This window comes from Ciona intestinalis, unplaced genomic scaffold (genome assembly GCF_000224145.3).
Source record: "Ciona intestinalis unplaced genomic scaffold, KH HT001113.1, whole genome shotgun sequence".
NCBI lineage: Eukaryota > Metazoa > Chordata > Ascidiacea > Phlebobranchia > Cionidae > Ciona > Ciona intestinalis.
Window position 1 is genome coordinate 1 of NW_004191434.1, and position 22,987 is coordinate 22,987.

A 22,987-nucleotide genomic window follows, 5' to 3' on the forward strand; every position below is an offset into this window, starting at 1 on the left:
ACCGATTCGATGTTGTTTCTGTTCGCTTCTCTGATTTCATTCAATCTTTGCCTTCGTTCAAAAGCTTTCCGTCTTTTCCGTTCCATAACGTCATATGACGCGTTAGGGGTTACTCCAGGTCGACTTGCCTCGATGTCATAGCTCTCCAAAGTAGGGGCTCCCGTGTAAAAATGGTCGGTCGGTGAATTTCGGTTGGCTGATGACGTCATGTGTTCGTTTTGTTCCCATTTGGCGAATCCCGCCTTTAAAGTAGGATTGCATGTTGGGGTAAGATGGTTCATACTTTTTTTCTTTTTTTATCGTCCAATTTAGTGGTAAATAAAGAATATTATATTCCGAATTATATAACCATATCCCCACGCCTCTAAATTAGAGTTGTTAATTGTTTAAACACGATTAGGACATATGGGATATTGTCTGTTAGCAGCATCCATCTTTCCCTACCTGAAAAATATAAACTCATTGGGGTAACTATATTTATATTTTCCAACTGAATAATAACTTTAAACAAAAATGAAAACAGCTTAAACAAGGCATTGATAAGTAATGTTTAATTAGAAATAATATAAACCAAACCTGATCAAATTTCCGATAAAAATAATCTTTCTTGAGATTGTTTTTATTCTCAGCAGATATTTGTTCATTATAAAGTTGATATTGTTGTTTCGCAACCTCGTTGTTTGGGCAGTGTTGCCGCGTCCAGTGTTGCACGTCATGATTCTGTTTTAAAGATTCACGCTTTTTGCGATTTAACCTGTGACGTAATACCATTAATGACGTCAGTATTGTAACTTGTAGGCAATGACGTCACGTTGGTGTACAAGAAGATAGTGACGAACGAATTACGTCAGTGAGATGCTCTATAATGTAATGGTACTTGATGACGTAACACGTGATGACGTAGTAACGACATACTTAGCGAATTGATAAGATTGACATCTTGGCATCGTCACTCGGTTGCTTCTGGGGGTGTGGCCTGCCACGCCCACATCCAACTCAGGAGTAAGGTAGTTTAGGTTGCAGCTTCTACCGCTATGTGGCGCATCAGAGCACTTATCATACGTGTAGTAATCTGTAGGATTGCAAACCAGGGAATCTCCATAGACACCATACACAGGGTCAAAGCGTTTGGGTGGGCTCGATTTCGTTGGTTGATCCTTTATGTTCTGTTGGTAATTGCAATTTGGTTAGGTCGCGGAAGTGATATTGGTGCATACGTCCACAAGACGCCATGGCATTTAGATCGCCAGCGTTATGGGTCCAAGGCTCGACGATGCTACCGTGATGGGTAAACATGTTATGGGCCAAGACAGTTAACGGAAATTACTTCAACCTAATGATCACTTATGGGTTGTTCAAATTGCCATGTTATAACGTCTGCCGTTGCCCCACCAAGCGAAAATAAGTGAAATTTATTTATTTCGAAATTGATTTTTGTTGAAGACAAACATAATAAACTCACGCTGGTGAAATTCTTCCCAAATATTGGGATTTTAATTTTTTCTTCTCTCGCGCTGGGCATCTCTTCAATGGCGGGTTTACTTTCATTTATTGTTATTCGTTCTCCTAAAATATTAAATATACCAACATATATATACATATATATATATAACAGTGTAACATTAACATTACCTTGTATGTTACCTAGGTTTCGCTTTATATGCAAATTACGAAAAACGACTCAAACGTCACCCGGCAAACGTCATAGAAGTACGTCATAATAGCAGCTCATACGTCATATAAGCTTTAAAAACACAAATACAACTACACTCCCCACTTTTATCTCTTGTTGCCTCCTCCATGCCGCCATCTAGCGGTGCTTGTATCCGCGGTAACGTCACATTCGATTTTCTCTTCTTTGTAATAATGACCTTTATTGACCCCTCCTTGGCTGATGACGTCACTAGATCTAGTAAACTTGGCTCTTTACGACGTCGATATCGTTTCAACGCGTTATAGTGGTCGGGGTTCTTAGAGGACCGTTGTTTGGTTATGTTTGTTTCTGTGTGGGTAAAGATAGCTGAATGAATGAATTTAACTTATTTATCATCGCATGGCGGGGAAACGACAGTCGTTATAACAGGGGTGTTCTCGTTCATACACTTCGTATCCGCTTACAAGTTACCGCATAAGTAATTTTTTGGGTGACTGTTTTTATGTATGACTAACAACTTATACAAGCCATCGGTGACCACCTGGTAAATTCAACTAAAGCGACTAAATATAAGAAACCATTGCAGTTTATTAAACAAACCTGAATCCTGTAATTGTAATCTTTCCCCAGTCTGTACCAAACTTTGAATAATATGTCTCGATATATCTCGATGATACCAGTTACGTGGGTTGGTCACGTGCTTCATGACGTCATCGGGTGTTAGGGTGGTGACGTCAAAGTTTTCGGTAGTGACGTCAACTTGTACAAACCTATAGAAAAGATATTTGTGTCGTAGGCTGACATAAACGCGTTACTTTAATTATGTTCAGGTTTTAAAACCTTCTTACGCAACTATGTTTGTCATGGAAGCATTATATATAGTAGGATGGGGGAAGATGGGACGCATTTTCATTCTATTTTCTCGTACATTTTAGTAGTAAACAAAGAACATTTGAAGAATTATAAAACCTTGTCCTCGCGACTTTTATAGACCGCTGTTAATTGTTTAAAACACGATCAGGTTATTTATACATTTTGTGCTAAAGGTGTCCCATCTTCCCCCACCCTACTATATTATAATTAAATATATAGTTAAGAGTTGTAAGGTACAGATGTATTATTATTAAAATAAACATGTTGCTTTCCAAAACTGCTTTGTTTGATTTAGATCACTAAAATGTCACTCAAAGGGCAAATTACACTTAAGCGACTGTTTCTGTTTTTTACTGAAACAAATTCTTTCCGTTCTTTAACATACTTACGCTGTCTCCATACTTTTGCTTAATATTTACTTCAACTTATAAGTTTCTTGGATTCTAAACAAACACACCATTCGTGTTCCAGTCACTTCAACGTATATAGTTACACACATATATATACCAACAACTGGCATTATAATACCGATGTGTTACCTTTAATTCTGTGTCCCAACCCTTTACTTGATTCTCTTTGTAACCCAATGGCACTCGAGAACTTAATTAGATTAAAGTTTCGAATTCACAAATTACGCTCTTGATTAAAATACAAACAAGCAACTATTTGCCCTTTAAACTAAATAACCTTTGTTATATTAGTAAGGTCGCTTTAGTTGGTTGGGGTAAGATGGTTATTATTTTCATGATCTTTTTTTTTCCATTTGGTGGTAAACAAAAAAAATGTACAGAATCGTATAACCGAATTCTCAGAACTCTATAAAGGAGATATATAGACAGACTGCATTGCCAAAATAAGCTATTTTTCAATGGTATAATCTTTGCCCCACAAAATACACTACTTTCATAAAGCTTTTAAACAGTGAACCTATACGCTGAATTAATCGTTTAATAAAAGACTGCATTTCCTGATATAAAGCTATAGACCACTGTTAAATAACTAGACCCGTTTAAATCAATGAATCCATCCAACAAGAGCAAAAGCCACAAGCGTGAAACAAAAGTCCCCACTACTCAAAACCAAACACATGACGTCAGTAGTGTTTTAAAGTGCGGTTTAAGATTTTGAAACTTTTGTGGGATTTCCTTCAAGTGCTGTCAACGACACACTCAAGATCGGGTTTACTTTTGTTTGTTTCTCATTTCCCTACAATACAAACATAGACCATGCTACCTGGTTGTACGGTGATTGGGTTTTACAGCCACGGTTTTATTTGATATTTTTCCTTCTACAGTTTTTACTTATTTTTGATCTCTTTTTATATAGCTATATATAAAAAAGAAACATTACATTTTTTCCTTTTACGATGCTTTTATAATAATCATTAAATTGAATATTTATAGAAACAAATTTATTGAAATAATTTATATTTACACAACATGAAACCTGCAACTCATAATGCTGAAACTTTGAAAGGTAAAACTCACACGTGTGTAATCGTACACGAAACATTAAAATGGGACATTGAACAAAAAAGCAACAGTTTTACTAAAAGAATTGGACTAATACGAACTAAAGTGGTTATGTTAATTATTGGTCAAACAAATTTTAAGGTGTATTTTATGGTTTGAACCCCAGTTGTTTCTTGGTTAAACGTTTTAACAGCGTTTGAATCTGTTAGAAATGGTGGTTAATGTTATGTTACATATGCACAACTATTGCGTAAGAAAATGTAGAAACATATTTGTAATCGTTTGCACGCAGTATACGCGTCAAGAATTATCTTGAATTTTAGCGGATTTTATTTTACACGTGAAGTGAACCAGTAAATCTTTTTTGGTGTATTTTTGTCGAGATGTAAAACTTTTTTAAAAGTTATTTTCATTTTCCTCGAGTGAAAAATGTCTGTAAGCACAATTTTAAATCGTTTTAAAGTACTTCGCTGCATACGGGAATGCCCTATAAGAAGACAATCGTTGTTGTGCGACGGCGTAAGCTACGAATATTGCAAGTGGTGGCAGGCAAACAGTAGGAACGAAATTGTTGGTAGAATTTTGGTTTTGTAAAGTTATTTAAAAGTGACGTGAGTGATAAACGTAGCGGATCTCTATTTTAAACTGTTTAAATTAAAACCAACTTATATTTGTACACGGTGTGTACCGTAAGACATAGTTAGTTGCCACAGAACAACTGTAATGTTATGTTTGCCATCAAGTTGGAACAATTTTATAAACAAAAAGTTGTGGAATGTATTTTGGTGCTGGTTGATGGCGAAACCTGTTTTATGCTGAAGCTTTATTAAGTTCCATTGCTTAAGCTTTTTGCCTCCATAACTTTTTATATCCAACTTTATTAACATTTTACTTTCATCAAGACCCCCATCTCCGCCCCCTATCACGTCACCACCACTATTCGGCGCACTTGGGGTGATGCTGACGTCATGATTGACTTGTGAGAACCCGTTCGTTAACTTCCCACTTTCCGCTGAATCTCCTTCATTGGTTGATCTACCAATATAACTACGGATGCGTTTCGCTATCTTGAAAGGGACTTTCCCAAATTTGCCAGTCTTCTCTTCCCTTGAAGGCAAATCCCCTGAAACGAAAATCAATCAGCGTTATTGGAAACAAAATCTGTTATAATAAACGTTAACTCACCGATGGTGCTTTCCATATTGGAGTTCCCCTGTGACGGTTGGGAAGTCCCCGCAGATTCTTGAGCATATTCTTTACCACTCGGGTTCTAAACAAGTAATTAGTTAAAAGTGGCCAGGTTTAAATATATTTCAAACACGTTTTTATATTTGTTTTTGATCTTTAACAGTTAGCGATTTAGTGATTTTTTTATATGCCCAAACCAGACTCGGTACCTATACCCACCATTTTCTTGCATGCTGTTTTCAAACCGGAAAGGGAAAAAGGAATTTATATTTGTTCTAAACAAAATTATTTGTCTCTGTCAAAAAATCTATGTTTTTTTCCAAAAAAATCACGTTTTGGAAAATGAAAATTGAGTTTCCCCATTACCAAGTATTTATACTCTACCTTTGTGTCTGTCTTCTTATCCGTCGACTTGCGGATACTCGGAAGGTTCTTCTTGCTATCTTTCCCTCTCCTGCTTCCACTACCATCGGTGCTGGTCTCATCCACTCTACGGGCGCATGGGCAAAGGTATCTCCGCATGCGGGGAATACGGGCAGCGTAGATCAATGGGTTGCATAGGGAGTTGAGAACAGCAGGCATCTAAAGATAGCAATGTTCAATTTATCGTTGTTACATACGCCCACAATGTTGAAAGCGCCAAGCCTTGAACTCGTAACTCTCTGGTCTAAATATGGAGACATCAACCACTATATAACGCCTGTGTTGTGGCTCGCGAAGTATAGTAGGCTGGGGGAGATGGGACGCCTTTTCATTCTGTTTTCTCGTCTAATTTAATAGTAAACAAAGAACATTCAAGAAATTATAAAACCGTATTCCCGCGACTCCCATAGACCGCATTTAATTGTTTAAAACATGATCAGCAAATTTGAATATTATGTGGCAAAGGTGTCCCGTCTTCCCCCACCCTATTATATATTTAATAAGTCAGTAGTGCTAAAATGGCGACAGGAAACACACGGTGGGTAAAAATAGAAACAAACAGAATACGTTGGTCTCTATGGAGACATAGTCGCATTTTATTACTATGGGGAATATTTGCACCAAAAATACAATTTCCCTGCAACACCCCAAACCCCCTACCAGTATAGCCAACGCCACTGTTTCACTGATGACGACATCGGATGACGCGTAATCGATGACGTAGAGCAACATGGGAGGCGACCAACAGAAGAAGAATGCTGCCACCACCATACCAAGGGTTCGGGCTAATTTGAATTCTCGTTTCATGCGGTTGGTTTTGCCACGTGACCCGTCTGTGAGGTCACGAACACGATTTGCATGACGCTTTACCTGGTGTGACGTAATAAAGGAGTGGAAGATACTTGTTTATTCTCGCATGTCGGGCTACTTTACGAGTTATAACACGGGTGTTTTATTTCATACACCTCGTTTCCGCTTACAATTTACTACGTATGTGTAACTTTGTGGGTGATTGTTTTTGTGTATGGCTGATAATTTGGACAACCCATTAATGACCACTGTTGGAGCAATTACCGAAGTGTCTTACAACGGTTAATGTTGCGCAATGATGTTGGATGAATAAGACTAACAACAGGCGTCGCAGTCATCAATATCCTTTAAGTAATGACGTTTAATGGTAATCACACGGGTGTAACATTGCGCGCCATAAATGATGTCTTCAAACACCTCGTGCATATTGTCCAGTTACAATACATGTGTCATATCTACGCATGTGACTTTACCCGCAATGCTGTTATACCATGCAATGGAGCGATTTAACCGCAACAATCATATATTTCAGGTTTTATTTCGTTATTTATATATCTGGTAACAATCGTTAGACTTTAGCTTTCGGTTTCGTTCTCTATCGTCTTTACAAGTTGAAATTACAACTCTCCGATGTGTGGGCGATTTTACTTTACTGGGGCAATTAGGTACAGTGTTCATATGTATCGCCCCCCGCGGATGTTATTCATATAGAGTTAGAAATATAACGGTATTGTGACGTCATTTCATTTCCGGCAAATGTTTCAGCGAAGAACGACGATGACGTCATAAATACCCAGAAACACCTACCTTCCAAAACAATATAAGATAAACACTGCCGATCGACACCAACATTCCCAGGAAATAAAAGAACAAACCGAACAGGAACTGCTTTGTAAGACCTGCGAAACATAAACATCATATATTTCGTATCACATAAGGGGACATATTTTCCTAAAATATTTGCAGCACAATTCGAGCAGGTTAAGCATATTATATTGTTATGTGTAATGTTTATACTTATGTGGATAATGAGGTTTCTATTTAAGTGTATGTTTCATTTGTGTATGCATTTACACAGCAGTTGTGTTTTATTTGTAAATTGAATCGAATTGCTTCGTTGTTGTCATATAGTTTACAACATGTTTTGCTACAGGTTTGTAACAGGAGTTGTGTATGTTCTTATAAACAAACTGTTACAAACAAGGTTACCGGCCACATAACATTCTGTATTTTAACATTAACAACGGTCTTTTAAGAGTCGCGGGTCTATGGTTATATAATTCTATGGGAGTCGCGGGTCTATGGTTTTATAATTCTGTGAATATTCTTTGTTTACTACTAAATGGGACGATAAACGAGAACAAAGCGTGTACCATTTCACCCCATCTTAATATATAGTGGGGAGGGGGAAGATGGGACACCTTTATAGCACATAATATCCAAATATGCTAATCGTGTTTTCAACAATTAACAACGGTCTATGAAAGTTGTGTCGATACGGTTTTATAATTCTTTGACTATTCTTTGTTTTCTACCAAATGGGATGGGAAATTAGAAAGAAAAGGTTTTCCATCTCCCCCCACCTTACTATATACTGAGTTTTTGCGATAGAGAAAATAAAGTTTATGTTGTGTTCATGACACTTATACGGTTGAAAATATCCTATTATACTTAATATAGCTTTGCGGCCACTATGGCTGTTCAGTCCTACCTTTCACAACCCTGGAGCACAAGGGGTGATCGCACACCATTCGTTTGCCCGCCTGACATAGACAATATTTCGCACACGACCCAACTTGCCCCACAAACAGGGGAAACACCGGGATAAGAGCTACAACCCAACAGAGAACGATCAGCGCGATTACTCTCCGTTTCGTCATCGCTTTTCGGTAGCTGAAAGTTGAAAGGTTATGTTAGGGTGTATGTTTCATGCTCACTGTCGAGTTATAACATGGGTGTCTTCTTATACACCAGACACACATGGTGTATTCATACACCTCATGCTCACTCTCAAGTTATAACATGGATGTCTTCTTATACACCAGACACACATGGTGTATTCATACACCTCATGCTCACTGTCGAGTTATAACATGAGTGTCTTCTTATACACCAGACACACATGGTGTATTCATACACCTCATGCTCACTGTCTAGTTACTCTAGTAATTACGCATTTAAACGTTTGTAAATACGTCATTGATATCACGTGTTATAGTACAATCATATTTATGACGCCATAGGCAGATCTATAAATGATAACAGTTGACTTTAAAAGTGGGAAAGTTACTTTTCCGTTCTATATCGGTAAGGTCTTGTGTCAAAGAACGCCAGCGACCTCTAATGTAGGTCAGAGTTGGTCTTTTATTCCGAAGGATTCGTCAATATGTATGTTACAAACGGGTACCCAACCATTCCCGTTTATAACCAATCACATCACCCTGTTACGCTTAGAGGTTAAACGTAAGTTACAATAGGAGTTCGAGTTATTTTTCGCGACTTGATTTTAGTGTGTGTACGTGTGTCTTGTATAGAAATACATTGTTACCGAAGCGTAATAGAGCGGATTGTTTGGTGGATGCCTGCGTATCAGTTTTTAATATGGATAATAGGATTTGGGAAGAGTGGACACCTTTTCATTCCATTTTCTCATCTCATTTGGTATTAAACAAAACATATTCAAAGAATCTTAAAATCGCATCCCCACGACTTTCATTTAGACTGTTGTTAATTGTTTAAAACACGAACAAGATATGGGGATATTATGTGCTAAAGGTGTCCCATCTTTCCCCACGCTACTATACATAGGCGTACCGCTCTGTATTTTAGAAATTGGCTGACAGGTTTGGGTAATTTAATAGACCAACTCTGGCCAAGAGATGGTTGCGTGTCAGTCTATGTTTTGAACAAGGCCACCGGTTATTATGGGGAAGTTCCCTAAACAAGAACCAAACCGATATCCTAAATTCAAATTCCCCACCTTCTGTTGTAGCCAATGAAAAGCAAGCGATCCAAAGCGACAACCAATAGGAAGTTAACAGAAGCGTTGAAACAGATGCTGGTGATCGCTGTCAGGACCACCCACGCATCCGCATGAAGTTGGTACCTCCCTACAGCAACTGCAGTGGAAGCCAATAATGTGAGTGCTAACAACATGTCAGTTGTTGCTAGACCTCCAATGAACACAAATGCAGGTTTCCTGTACGTTTTCTTAGGCCCTGTTTAAACGTAGCGATGATATTAATGGTTATGTATAAACAATGTATTTAATTGGTGAGTACATTCATTTATGCTCGCATAGCGTATAGGGTCGTCTATAACATGTTTGTTTTGGTTAGTATATGGGTAATAACCCATCGTAACCACGTCTTGTCCAAGCCAAGGTCCAAGCATTTAAAAAAACCCAAGTAGGTTTTATTAACGAAAAGACAGTCTTACTAACCCACTAAGGGTAAAATAAACAAAAACCCTCGGTTATGAAGTTTAAGGTGTATATTACAAGTTTGCCTTTACCTGTGTAAATGACCGTTACAACGATGCTGTTAAGTACAACAATAACAAGCGCCAATATTAGTTGTGACGCAACAGTAGCGGCGCTATTGTCAAAGTTAAAACAAGTTCCGTTTATTGCGGTCGCGACAGTTGCTTGTGACGTCATAAGCGTCGATTCTGTTGAAACAAACGTTAAACAATGAATTGTTTGCAAATAATTAAACGAAAATACCTGTCGTCGTGAGCATGTTCTGGAGCAGATTATTCGCTTGTGACGTCACAGAGACATTCATTATGAGTGAGTTCTAGTTTTGTAGCAACGCATACGTCACTTTTTATTCAAGCGTTTCTAACGAAAAAAAAGACAAATTTAAGTCGGTCGTTTATAAACTGTAATAGTAAAGCAACTAGTTGTTAAACACCCTTTACAAAATGATAAAACAGCTTTCTTGTACTAAATGAAGTTGTATAGTTCTACTTGACATGGGGTTCGAGCCCATGGCCTAACATTCTGCCGTGAAGCCCTTTTTTATATGTTTAAATTCACTCGTGTTTGCAAACCGCATTCAAAGCTTGCAATATTTAAGCATAGGCTGTTATACCACATGAGTGTTGGTACAGACTTATATTACTGTGGGGTAAGATGGAACACCTTTAGCACATATTATCCAAATATCCTGATCGTGTTTTAAACAATTAACAACGGCCTTTGGGAGTCGCGAGGATACGGTTTTATAATTCTTTGAATGTTCTTTTTTTACTAACTAATAGAACGAGCAAATAGAATGAAAATGTGTCCTATCTCCCCCACCCTACTATATACAAAGTTTTTCAATATGACGAGTATTCTATTACATTTAAATCCACTATCCACTTAACGCATATATCTAAGTGCGACGACTCCGCTTCTTTTGACCAAATAATTAAACAATTGCTTTTAACCGTAACCTTATATTAACGACTGTCGTTATATCGCTTGATCTTTTCTAGTTTTAAATCCATTAACTAATCTCCGCTACCAACACCGAAGAGACAAATAAGTTATTATTGTTATTATTATCTCAACATATACATATATACACACACAGCTACATCTTACAGCGTTATAAGGTTTACCATATATATTATAGACATCGACATAACATAAACCGTCAAACAGTTTCCGAAAACCCGAACGCGCATTACGTCCTGTGTAGCGTCTTGCACTGTGTCGTCATAATTAAGCGATTGTTGTTTTGATATTTCGTTTGTGACGTTGTCGTGTCAGGAAATTCCTTTGTTTCCTTGTTCAAATCTATCTGTGACGTAACAATTAGTGACAAACCAAAAGAGATGAGTGTCGTTATGTTGAAAAACACGACATAATTCGTATATACTCTGAACCCTCGAAGTCTAAACCTTTCGTAATGTGTCTATTCGCATAATAGACTGATAGTGCTAATGCAGTTGGCTGAAGGGTGGGGTAAGACGGGTTATCTTTCTTTTTTTTCTCGTCCCATTTGGTACCAAACAAAGAATATTTACAGAATTTTATAACCGTATTCTCACGTCTCTAAAAAGCATTGCCAACTGTTTAAACACGATTAAGAAATATGAAAAATTATGTGCAAACGGTATCCATCTTGCCCCACAGTATTATATATAGGTATATAGTATATATTATGTCATCCTTTAAATCGGCCACGAAAATAAATAGAACGCGGTTGAACCCCATTTCCACCTACAACTCTACAACAAAGGAAAATCCTATTTTTTATTAGAATTATTTCCCCAACATCACCACGCAATATCCGATGTATACCGGTGTGTCTACACTCATGTACACGGCTATACAGCATTGGTGTTCAACGTATATGTTTGTAGTTCGTATATATAGATCCTATTTAGAAGACCCACCCATCTGACTTAACTGGAACACGTTACCTGGTATTTAATTAAATTTGTTTAAGACTTTCTCTCAATCTAATTGAAACATAAAAATAAGTGCAACTTATTTATCTTCGCATGGCGGGCAACGAGCCGTTATAACACTTTGCTGCATAAATTAATTTCTCTTTTTTCATTTTAACATAATAGCGGCGATTCAACTTGGTAATGAAATGCGCCATATTTTATACACCTTGTGCTTGCTTAGAGTAGTATTCGCAACAAAATGATGTTAATTATTCAAGTTTATTCAAATTCATGACGCAAATTGTAACTTTTATGACGCAAATGGAAAATGACGTAATGTAATGAATTGGGCGTAGTATAAAGCTTGTAGTAGTGTGATATCACATGTTAACAAATATATAGTGTAGGCTGGGAAAGACGGACACCTTTAGCACATAATATCCAAATATACCGATCGTGTTTTAAACAATCAACAACAGTCTATGGAAGTCGTGAGGATACGGTTTTATAATTCTTTGAGTGTTCTTTGTTTACTATCAAGTAAGACAAAAAAATCGAATGAAAATGTGTTCCATCTCGCCCCAATCTACTGTATATAACGGTTGATGTTGCAAGGTGGTATTGTTGGTACAATGTATAGAGGGTTCACTTGAAGACCGCAGGGTAGGGGCTTGAAGCTCGATGCTGCCAACATCGTGGTCAAATATGTTAAGACAATTAGCGGTGTCACTGATGGGTTATCTAAATAAAACACCCAAAAGTTGCAAACGTTGGGCTCTGTAATGTTTACCTATTATATTCATCGTTATAAAAAGACACAAAATGGTTAAAAAGAATAAATATGATTTATACTTTATAGTATTTGCATTCGATAAATTGCAAAGCCAATATCTTATATTCATACAAAGCCGTTGTAAAATGCAAAGGATATGTTCCAAAACTTTCCGGAATAAATCGATGTAATGTTATAGTATAGTTTAAACTCCAGATTACTCATTACGAGATTTTAGTTCATATTTCACTTTCACCAAAAGTAAAGCAACGTTAAACCTTAATCGTCTTTAATGATAATAACAGAAGTCAAATAAAATGGGTCCCAGTGTTCACGGGTACACTTCCATACCTATACGCAGGAACACAAAGCGCGAATGGAGACTAAAGGTCTGGAAACACTGCTGTACAGCAAGAGAAAGGCGTTATACAAGTTGTCAACAGCCGTGTCTTGATTTGGTCGTCACAATCTTGTGGAGTGCTGAGTAGGAGCATCGTCGCTTCAACGACCAGAAGTTCCAAAGGTGAGAAAGTGAAAGTTTTTTGTTAATGTTGACATAGAAAGAACCTAGTTTAATATAATACAGTGATATAGCAATTAAAATCTCATAATTTCTGATACTTTTTTTACCAATTAAAAACACTCTTTTAAAAGAGTCGTGTAGAGGATACGATTAGACAATTATGTAAAATACTCTTTGTTTACAACCAAATGGAACGATAAATAAATGAAAAATTAATTCATGTTACCCCAACCTATACTATATATACAAAATAAGTGTGACGCTACTTTTAAATGCGCTTCTAGTTAACAAAAATATTATGCGATGAATTGTCTAGTCTACTATTTACTTACACAACATTTAATGGCGGACAACTACAAACTACGCTCGATATTCACTTCACCGGATGCACTTTCATAAAAAAGTCTACAACAACTATATAAAGTAGGGCGGAGGAATATTTATTCAGACACTTTATTCAATTTTCTTGACCTATTTGGTGGTAAACAAAAAACATTTAAAAAAAATTAAAACTGCATCCTCACAATTCCCATAGACTGTTGTTAATTGTTTGAAACACGATGGATGTTTGAATATTATGTGTTAAAGGTGTCCCATCTTCCCCACCAGTACTGTATATATATTTGGAAAGCTCTTCTGGCATGAACGTAACCTACTCACATATAGGTTAAAACCAAAATGTACCAAAAATATCGCGTTAGATAAATTAAGCATACTTAGGTTGATTTAAAAGACGCAAAGTCTTTATAGTGCTCTAAAACATTGCATTTTGGCTTTGGCACCATTAGTTTATTGCGCCTATAAAATTAATAAAATACGTAGTATCTTTACCTAATTTAATTATTTATTTTTTTAGTTTTAAGTTTTTTTTTACCATCCTTATTAGTTTGATTGCAAACTTTTAATATTTTTTGTTTTTTTACATGAATCGTTATTCCAGCAATCACCATAGCTGCGGTATTACTTGTTACGTCATGTTTTCGTCATTGGAGCACGTTGAGTCAGCCTCCTTCGATCCTTGCACTTCGGGTTCTTCCGGAAATCTTCGGAGAATTTCGGATTCCCCGCTTCATCTTCAGGATGCTGCAGAACTATCCGACTTAGGGAATTTTCGGAGCGTTTCGGATTCGATCTCCGAAACTTCTCGTTCGTCGGAAAACTTTGATGAGTCACTACAAAACCACCCGACTCACGATGACGAAATATCTTTTCTACCGTGGGAAAATATAAACCCGGAAGTATTTCGAAACGACCAAATCGAAATAAGCGAGCCTGATCCTAATAATGCTGTTTATGACGCAACAAACTTTGACAATGGCCACTGTTCCACTCAATTCGACACCCTTATACGTCACAACAGCGATTGTTACGTGTCAACGCGTGAATTATCACCAAACAATGAATTCAACAATGAGGTTTTGGGATGTGATAATGACGTCATAAACGATGGACGCTTCGATGATTGGAAATCTGGAATTCAAGTGAACGAATGGAACGAACCGCGAGATGACTCAAAGTAAGCGACTATTTCTGAGTTAACATCACATAAAATAGACGGGTAAAAGGGGCAGTGCGATCAGATGTGCATTGTTTATTTCCATTTTGATACGGCCAGCTACACCATACAATATTCAACAAAATTATATATTCGCGGTAACTTATAAGCGAACGTCTGTCATTGCTACGCCATGCGAGGATAAACAAGTTATATCATGGCCTACTCAAAACAATTGAGTTTAGGCCATGGTTATTTTCAAATACAAAATGCTATTCCTTTAACATTAACTCTTCCCTAAACCTATCGTTTATTGGTTTCCATACTTACAGTATCGAATACGACTATGCGGTCCTGTTATAACAATAACTGTACACCAATACAAAATCACCATCTTTTGATTTAATTCTATTCTTACTTCTTTTCATCTTCTTCCCTCCAGCATTGCTTCTGCCCCACTTCCGCTCGCCCAAGGTTCGTAACTTCTTGCTTTCATTTCTTTATAAACGTAGTTAATATGAACACACTTTACGTTTAAACTATGAGCAGAACGGAGACCCGCAATAAGATAAGGCTCACAATTGCGCACCTATGGTATAACTTGAACGTTTACTCTCTGAGCATATAGTACTGTGGGGTAAGATGGGACACCTTTAGCATATATTATATCCAATTCCCTGACTGTGTTGTAAACATTTAACAAACGTATATGGGGTCGTTAGAATACGGTTATAAAAAATGTTATTTGTTTACCATCAAACGCGACCAGAAAGAACAAGTAGGTGTCCCATCTTCCCCACGCTACTTCAATACACAAATAAAACTACAAAATCCACATAGAAAATTGTTTATGTCACTAATTACATCATCAATGACGTCACCGTTTAAACCATCATTGACGTCATTATTTTCTCAGATCCTCACCCACCAATCATAGACCTTACTCACTCCCCACGTAACCACAGCACTGACCGCACGGAGGCGCCACAGAGCAGCATTCCCAGCAGCTACCACCTTTTATCATTGATGAATGGATTTTCATGCAGCCAACCCCCAAACTACCCACCTATCCCAACAAACCACCAACCACACTTTCTACCGTTCAATCAACCAATCAACCACCCCGGTATTAACCAAAACACTGCGCCACAACAAGACCTAGAAAACTTTTACATCCACAACCAACCTAACCAACACCATACGAGTCATAACAACCATTATATTCAAGATAACGAAACAAAATGGCCGCCAAATATAGGCAAGTACATACAGAGGGAAATTATAAGATTTCCTTTATTAGAGTTTTTGTCCTCGTCTAAAATGAAAACCATTTTAAATACTTTTGTTTAAATGTTATAGCTTGACAGTAAGCATGAGGTGTGTGAATACACCATGTGTGTCTGGTGTATACGATGACACTCATGTTATAACTTGACAGTGGGCATGAGGTGTGTGAATACACCATGTGTGTCTAGTGTATAAGAAGACACATATGTTAACTCTACAGTGAGCATGAGGTGTATGAATACACCGTGTGTGTCTGGTGTATAAGAAGACACCCATGTTATAACTCGACAGTGAGCATGAGGTGTATGAATACACCATGTGTGTCTGGTGTATAAGAAGACACCCATGTTATAACTCGACAGTGAGCATGAGGTGTATGAATACACCATGTGTGTCTGGTGTATAAGAAGACACCCATGTTATAACTTGAGAGTGAGCATGAGGTGTATGAATACACCATGTGTGTCTGGTGTATAAGAAGACACCCATGTTATAACTCGACAGTGAGCATGAGGTGTATGAATACACCATGTGTGTCTGGTGTATAAGAAAACACCCATGTTGTAACTCGACAGTGAGCATGAGGTGTATGAATACACCATGTGTGTCTGGTTTATAAGAAGACACCCATGTTATAACTCGACAGTGAGCATGAGGTGTATGAATACACCATGTGTGTCTGGTGTATAAGAAGACACCCATGTTATAACTCGACAGTGAGCATGAGGTGTATGAATACACCATGTGTGTCTGGTTTATACGATGACACCCATGTTATAACTTGACAGTGAGCATGAGGTGTATGAATACACCATGTGTGTCTGGTGTATAAGAAAACACCCATGTTATAACTCGACAGTGAGCATGAGGTGTATGAATACACCATGTGTGTCTGGTTTATACGATGACACCCATGTTATAACTTGACAGTGAGCATGAGGTGTATGAATACACCATGTGTGTCTGGTGTATAAGAAGACACCCATGTTATAACTTGACAGTGAGCATGAGGTGTATGAATACACCATGTGTGTCTGGTTTATACGATGACACCCATGTTATAACTTGACAGTGAGCATGAGGTGTATGAATACACCATGTGTGTCTGGTGTATAAGAAGACACCCATGTTATAACTCGACAGTGAGCATAAGGTGTATGAATACACCATGTGTGTCTGGTGTATAAGAAGACACCCATGTTATAACTTGAGAGTGAGCATGAGGTGTATGAATACACCATGTGTGTCTGGTTTATAAGAAAACACCCATGTAGTAGCCAGACTTCTTATACATACATATACTACAGCACACAAATCGGATCAAATCTCAATCGATCTCGTAAATAAAGAACTTTGGCGAAAATTCCACGAAATTGGGACCGAGATGATCATTACCAAGGCTGGCAGGTATACGTCATAAATATATTCCAGAACAATCAGTATTACGTAACAATATATACTTTTATTCTCTGTTACGTTTGTCTAATATCAATGTATACTGTATGTACAGTAGGGTGGGGGAAGACGGGACACCTTTAGAACATAATATCCATATATCCTGATAGATTTTAATCAATTAACAACAGTTTTTGGAGTCGTTAGGATACAGATTTGTAATTCTTTAAATGTTTTTTGTTTACCACCAGATTGGGCAAGAAAATAAAATAAAAAAATGTCCCATATTTCCCCACCCCATTAAATAGACAAATCATTTAAAATGCATTGGTCGCCACATTGATCAACTGCCTAGCTTAGCTGCTTAAACTTGACATGACGCTATTTCAAGTTAAAGTTTACAATATAGAAAAATACACTAGTCCATCATACATATAACTATAACCACGGGCAGAACCTGTTCTTTCCCTAAAGTAGATGGGATTTTTTAAAAAGCTTTCGTAACCCACACGCAAGACACATCACGTATTCTTATTTGGGGAACTGACCTGAAAATTAAGTTTTCTTCTGTTTATTTCAGACGAATGTTCCCATCCATCAAACTGAACTTTAAAGGGTTGGACCCAACGTCTATGTACATCCTAGCTATTGATATATTGCCAGTAGATAACAACAGATACAGGTAAGATAGAATATTGGACTAAAACTACGGTGTTTATAAAACCTATTTACACTAACACTATAGCCTACCGCCAACCCTGAGCGTGAATGGGTAACGGATTCAGATATGGTAGAGTGGGCGAAGACGGGACCATTTTAGCACATATACTATCCAAATACCCTGATCATATTTTAAACAATGAACAACGCTCTGTGGAAGTTGTGATGAAACGGTTTTATGATTCAGTGAATGTTCTTTGTTTACTACCAAATGAAAAGAGAAAACTAAACGAAAAGGTGTCCCATCTTTCCCCACCCTACTATATATATCCCATGCCGTCTGTTCTACGTCCTGCTTTATAGGACCTCAGTGTGTGTTTGTTAATTTTCCAAGGTTCGAAGACCCTTTAAATAAAAAACTAAGGCCATGAACAAACGTGTGCTTGTAGTTCCCTAATAAACAACTTGTGCCGCTACCGGTTAAGTAGCAGTGCTAACCACTAGCCCACCCCATGCACCAGGTACGTCTACCATAGCTCCCAATGGATGGCAGCAGGCACCACAGAAGCAAGCACCCCACCTCGAACTTACGTGCATCCTGATTCGCCAGCGTCTGGTGACGTATGGATGAAACAGCCAATCACATTCGACAAATTAAAACTGACCAATAACGAACAGAACAACAAGGGTCACGTGAGTACCATTATTATGATGTAACAAAAAACCAGTACGGTAGGGTAATGGTTGGGGCGCTTGCAATGAAGCTGGAGGGTACACGTTCTAAATTCGACACTGATGCTACCACTGAGCAGGGTATGTGTCCCTGGGCAAGACACTTAACGTCAATTTCTCCAACAAAGTGGTCACTGATGGGTTGTTGTAAACATCCACAAAGTTACATATACATGGTAACTCGTAAGCGGGCATCAGGTTTATGAAACAGAACACCCGTGGTGTAACGAATGTGGTTTATAGCTATCACGCGAGGATTAATAAGTTACATTTATTTATCACCAGTTGATCCTGCACTCGATGCATAAATACCAACCTCGTATTCATCTCATATCGTGCGGCAAATTCCCCAAGTATGACGTCATCAGTTACGTACCCGCCGTCGGGAGGATCGATGACGTCATTCGTGATGACGTCATGACGTTTGTGTTTCCCGAATGCGCCTTCACGACCGTGACAGCTTACCAGAACCAACAGATCACACAACTTAAAATTGACAGGAACCCTTTCGCTAAAGGTGACGTTTAAACTTGTTTTTAGATGTCTTAAGCCCAGCTGTGTGTTTTAATGATAATAAACCAACTCTGGCCGAAATCCCCCCAACCCCTTGCTTCTTTCGCCATGTATGAACCTTTCGTTGTATTTCGTTTGACATTGTCATTTTCAATTAATGCTGTTACCTCTTTTAAACGGCAATGTTATTTTTCCACAGGTTTCAGAGACAGCAACAAATCTTGGAAACCTCGAAGCAGCAGCAATAATGAAAGACAAACGGCCACAAAACGGCAGTGGAGAGTTAAAACTACGTCACAATCACCTGTGATGACGTCAAACACAACTGATCATATAGGTAAAACTCTCATAACTTTAGTCCAGAGGTTCGAAGTTTAACGCTGCTAAAAATTCCTCAAAAAATAACACAAGTTAAAAAAATCCTCAAAAAAATAACAGAGTTAAATATACTGAAACTCGTAAACAAGCACGAGGTGTATGAAACAGAACATCCGTGTTATAATGACTGTTGTTGCCCCGCCATGCAAGGATAAATAAGTTACATACGTGGTAACTTGTAAGTGAGCACGAGGTGTATGAAACAAAACATCCGTGCACCGTCATGCGAAAATAAATAAGTTACATACGTGGTAACTTGTAAGCGGGCACGAGGTGTATGAAACAGAACACCCGTGTTATAACGACTGTTGTTGCCCCGCCATGCGAGGATAAATAAGTTACATACGTGGTAACTTGTAAGTGAGCACGAGGTGTATGAAACAAAACATCCGTGCACCTCATGCGAAAATAAATAAGTTACATACGTGGTAACTTGTAAGCGGGCACGAGGTGTATGAAACAGAACACCCGTGTTATAACGACTGTCGTTGCCCGCCACACAAGGGTAAAACAGTTTCAATAACCAAATTCTTTTTCCTCTTAGTTTCCCCAATCCACCCGATGATCAACACGTCATCCCACCCTCCTATAAAGAGGAACAAACTTCATTTAGAGCAAGCATTCAACGAACCGGTAATCTTTGCATAACTAAGCATACGTGTATTTATAACTAAGCGTCAATCTATTCATAAACTAGCCTCATAGCCTTGACCTAACTATGATACAGACTCAGTTAATGTAGTTTTTTTAAACCAATGAATAGTAAATTGTGTTTCACAAAATGCGACGTTAAAAAACAAACGATTCGTGCCCATTTATTGGTCCCACTTTCCCACTATTATCTTTTCCCAATTTCCTTCCAACTTTTCTCTTATTCTTCTTTTCTTTTCAGGACTTTGTCTTTCCTTCCATCTCGCCCGATTATTGCGTCACAAATCTTGACAATGACGTCACATGCAGTGAACTCCCTTACCAGAGAAATCCCGATGACGTCATTAAACCTTCGGATTCCGGCTATGACGCATGTCTGACGTCACAATCGTTTTTGAGGCCGTTCGATGTAAACGCTTTTAACCCGTTACAGGGGGATTTACCCCAAACTGAGAATGCAGCTTCGTTTATTGACGATTTTGAGTTGGAACTCAGTACTAACGGAACAAATAGTGACGTCAAGCATAACGAAAGCGAGTATTACGTCATTTCAACGTCACATTCCGAAAATGACGTCACGGCAAACCTGACGTCAAATAATTTAGAATAACCGAAGTTTCTATTTTCCGCTTTGTTTCCATGCACATTTTTATTTTAAATATGAGAATACAAACTGTCTCAACAATTGGTAGTTATGTATTACAGCTGGCCATGGCAGTCTTAAAACATGCAGTTGTTCAATAATTAGCGACTGGACGCCACCATTGTGGACATGCGTGTCCTTCGGCAAGACATTTAGCCTAGAACGTCACGCACTTGTTAACTAACTCGTTAGCTGGCACGAGGTTTATGAAACAGAATACTCGTGCTGTAACGACTGTAGTTGCCCAGCCATGCGAGGATATATAAACTATATTGACATCACTATAAACGAGTCTTCTTTTTATTCCGGCACCCTTAACTATTTTAAGCACAAAACCAATTAACAGTGAAAATTTATACAAATTAAAGTGAATTAAATGTACCACGCAATAACTATATGTACTACTGATGCGGGTGAAAAGGAGATACTGTTAGCGCCCAAATCCGATTAACGCCTCTTTAGAATCGCGAGGACGGTTATATAATTCTATAAATACTCTTTGTTTACTACCAAATGGGCGGATAAAAAAGAATGAAAACATGTCCCATTTTACCCCGCCCCATCATACGTCAAACGTTTAAACCAGTTGAAACGTAAACATTTGACTTGCAACATGAATAAGAGTCGAGGGTTCCATAACGTTAGGTTTAATGTTGTTGTATTACGTAGTTTAGTTTGCTCATAGTAATATTAGCGCCACAAATTACAACCGCCACATTCTTTCCTACGTATTCTTTTTGTAGCTTCAAGAACGACGCAAGGGCGACACCTGCCGACCCTTCCACCACCTTATTATGTTGTGACAACATCATGTACATTGCGTTTGATATCTCGTCCTCGCTTACTGTTACCCAACGGTCAACAACTTTCTGGCATAGCGGGAACGTAGGAGACCCAGCTTCAACACCGCCAGCAGAGGCGTCAGAGAGCGTTTCCAACGACTCCATCTCTATAATACGACCCGCCTTAACAGACTCCATCATAACGGGAGAATTCTTAGGCAGACACCCGATTATTTCGACGCCACTACGTTGCGATTTGATGTAGCTACCAACACCTGAAATGAGCCCACCGCCCCCAACTGTTATAAACACAGCATCAACTTCAGGAAGATCTCGAAGGATTTCAACTCCGATAGTTCCTTGGCCCGCAATGACCCCCAAGTCCGCGTAAGGCGAAATATAGGTAGCGCCAGTTTCCTCTGCAACAGACCGAGCCTTTACCTCAGTCTCCACACAGTCTTCACCGTGCTGTTTAATCTCAACGTTATACAACTTCATTCGCTCTTGTTTTGCAGCTGAAGCATTCGTCGGCACAAAAACTGTTCCAACTCGTCCCAGTGTTTTGCATGCGAGAGCGAAAGCCATTCCGTGATTCCCAGTAGATGCAGTGACATATTTTTCTTCTATATTCTCTCCAAAACTTAATATCTTATGATAAGCCCCTCTTACTTTAAAAGACCCGGTAACCTGCTCTGATTCAAGCTTAAGAAAGACATTCGCGCCCGTTTTAGACGATATATAAGGCGAATGCAGCAACGGTGTGTGAAGAATATACTTCTCAATTGTAGTGTACGCCTTTTCAACTGAGTCAGCGACATCCTGAACGCCAGGGTCTTTGTTTAACGCCATTGCTATGTAATTACCTGCAAGTTAAAAAATAATACACCATAAAACGAATCGGCACTCGTGCGTTTAAACCCGAGAACGCAATACGAGTTAAAAATACGCTGAAAACGCAAAACGTCTGCACTCGCTCGACTGTAAAACGGTCTACTTAAATATTTGCCAAGTTGCTGTAACACTAAAGTACACCGACGTATGTTCAATTCACTTTACTGCGCTGCATGGCATATCTGAGTAATAAGTATTAGGCATTAGGTAATGCTTTCAATATACGATTAAGCAACCGATATTTTGTCAAAATATTACATTACAAAATCGTGACGTATTTGACCACAGTAGGACACCTGTTGAATTTAGTAATTCAAAAAACGTGTTTTTAAACGATAAAGTGGGATGAAACTGATTTTAAACATTAAGTTGATACTACGTCAAACCTACTTTTTAATTTTCTACATTTCCGTTTAGTTTAAACTACTTATTTTATTTTGGGCTCAGTTACATTTGTAAA

General features: G+C 38.2%; 3 protein-coding genes across 6 annotated transcripts; 1 reads left to right on the forward strand and 2 right to left on the reverse strand.

Annotated features, from left to right (window-relative positions):
* Nucleotides 1-3,916: 3,916 nt before the first annotated feature.
* LOC104266673 (adenosine receptor A3-like) lies at nt 3,917-10,338 on the reverse strand. Of its 2 annotated transcripts, XR_003397400.1 has the most exons (10): nt 10,145-10,338; nt 9,934-10,089; nt 9,401-9,638; nt 8,132-8,313; nt 7,228-7,319; nt 6,271-6,480; nt 5,572-5,769; nt 5,185-5,269; nt 4,131-5,122; nt 3,917-4,089 (listed from the first exon to the last, which is right to left on the reverse strand). XR_003397400.1 is itself a non-coding variant. In XM_026840068.1 (9 exons), exons 1-9 carry the CDS (start codon nt 10,203-10,205, stop codon nt 4,665-4,667), a joined length of 1,680 nt encoding a protein of 559 aa, XP_026695869.1. In that variant the 5' UTR covers nt 10,206-10,338; the 3' UTR covers nt 3,917-4,664. The 2 variants fall into 2 exon arrangements, 1 of the variants encoding a protein (XP_026695869.1); XM_026840068.1 differs by having other exon boundaries at nt 3,917-5,122.
* A 2,677-nt stretch (nt 10,339-13,015) lies between these two features.
* Nucleotides 13,016-20,896, forward strand: tbx15/18/22 (T-box transcription factor Ci-Tbx15/18/22). 3 transcript variants are annotated; one of them, XM_009863455.3, is made up of 11 exons: nt 13,016-13,100; nt 14,041-14,616; nt 15,038-15,069; nt 15,512-15,853; nt 17,190-17,289; nt 17,858-17,959; nt 18,459-18,630; nt 18,955-19,186; nt 19,382-19,519; nt 20,105-20,193; nt 20,453-20,896. In XM_009863455.3, the coding sequence occupies exons 2-11, from the start codon at nt 14,075-14,077 to the stop codon at nt 20,819-20,821; spliced, it is 2,118 nt and encodes a 705-aa protein (XP_009861757.1). In that variant the 5' UTR covers nt 13,016-13,100; nt 14,041-14,074; the 3' UTR covers nt 20,822-20,896.
* A 470-nt stretch (nt 20,897-21,366) lies between these two features.
* On the reverse strand, nt 21,367-22,978 carry LOC100176908 (L-threonine dehydratase catabolic TdcB-like). The gene has a single exon (XM_002123056.3). The coding sequence runs from the start codon at nt 22,483-22,485 to the stop codon at nt 21,502-21,504; it is 984 nt and encodes a 327-aa protein (XP_002123092.1). The 5' UTR covers nt 22,486-22,978; the 3' UTR covers nt 21,367-21,501.
* Between the last annotated feature and the right edge of the window lie 9 nt (nt 22,979-22,987).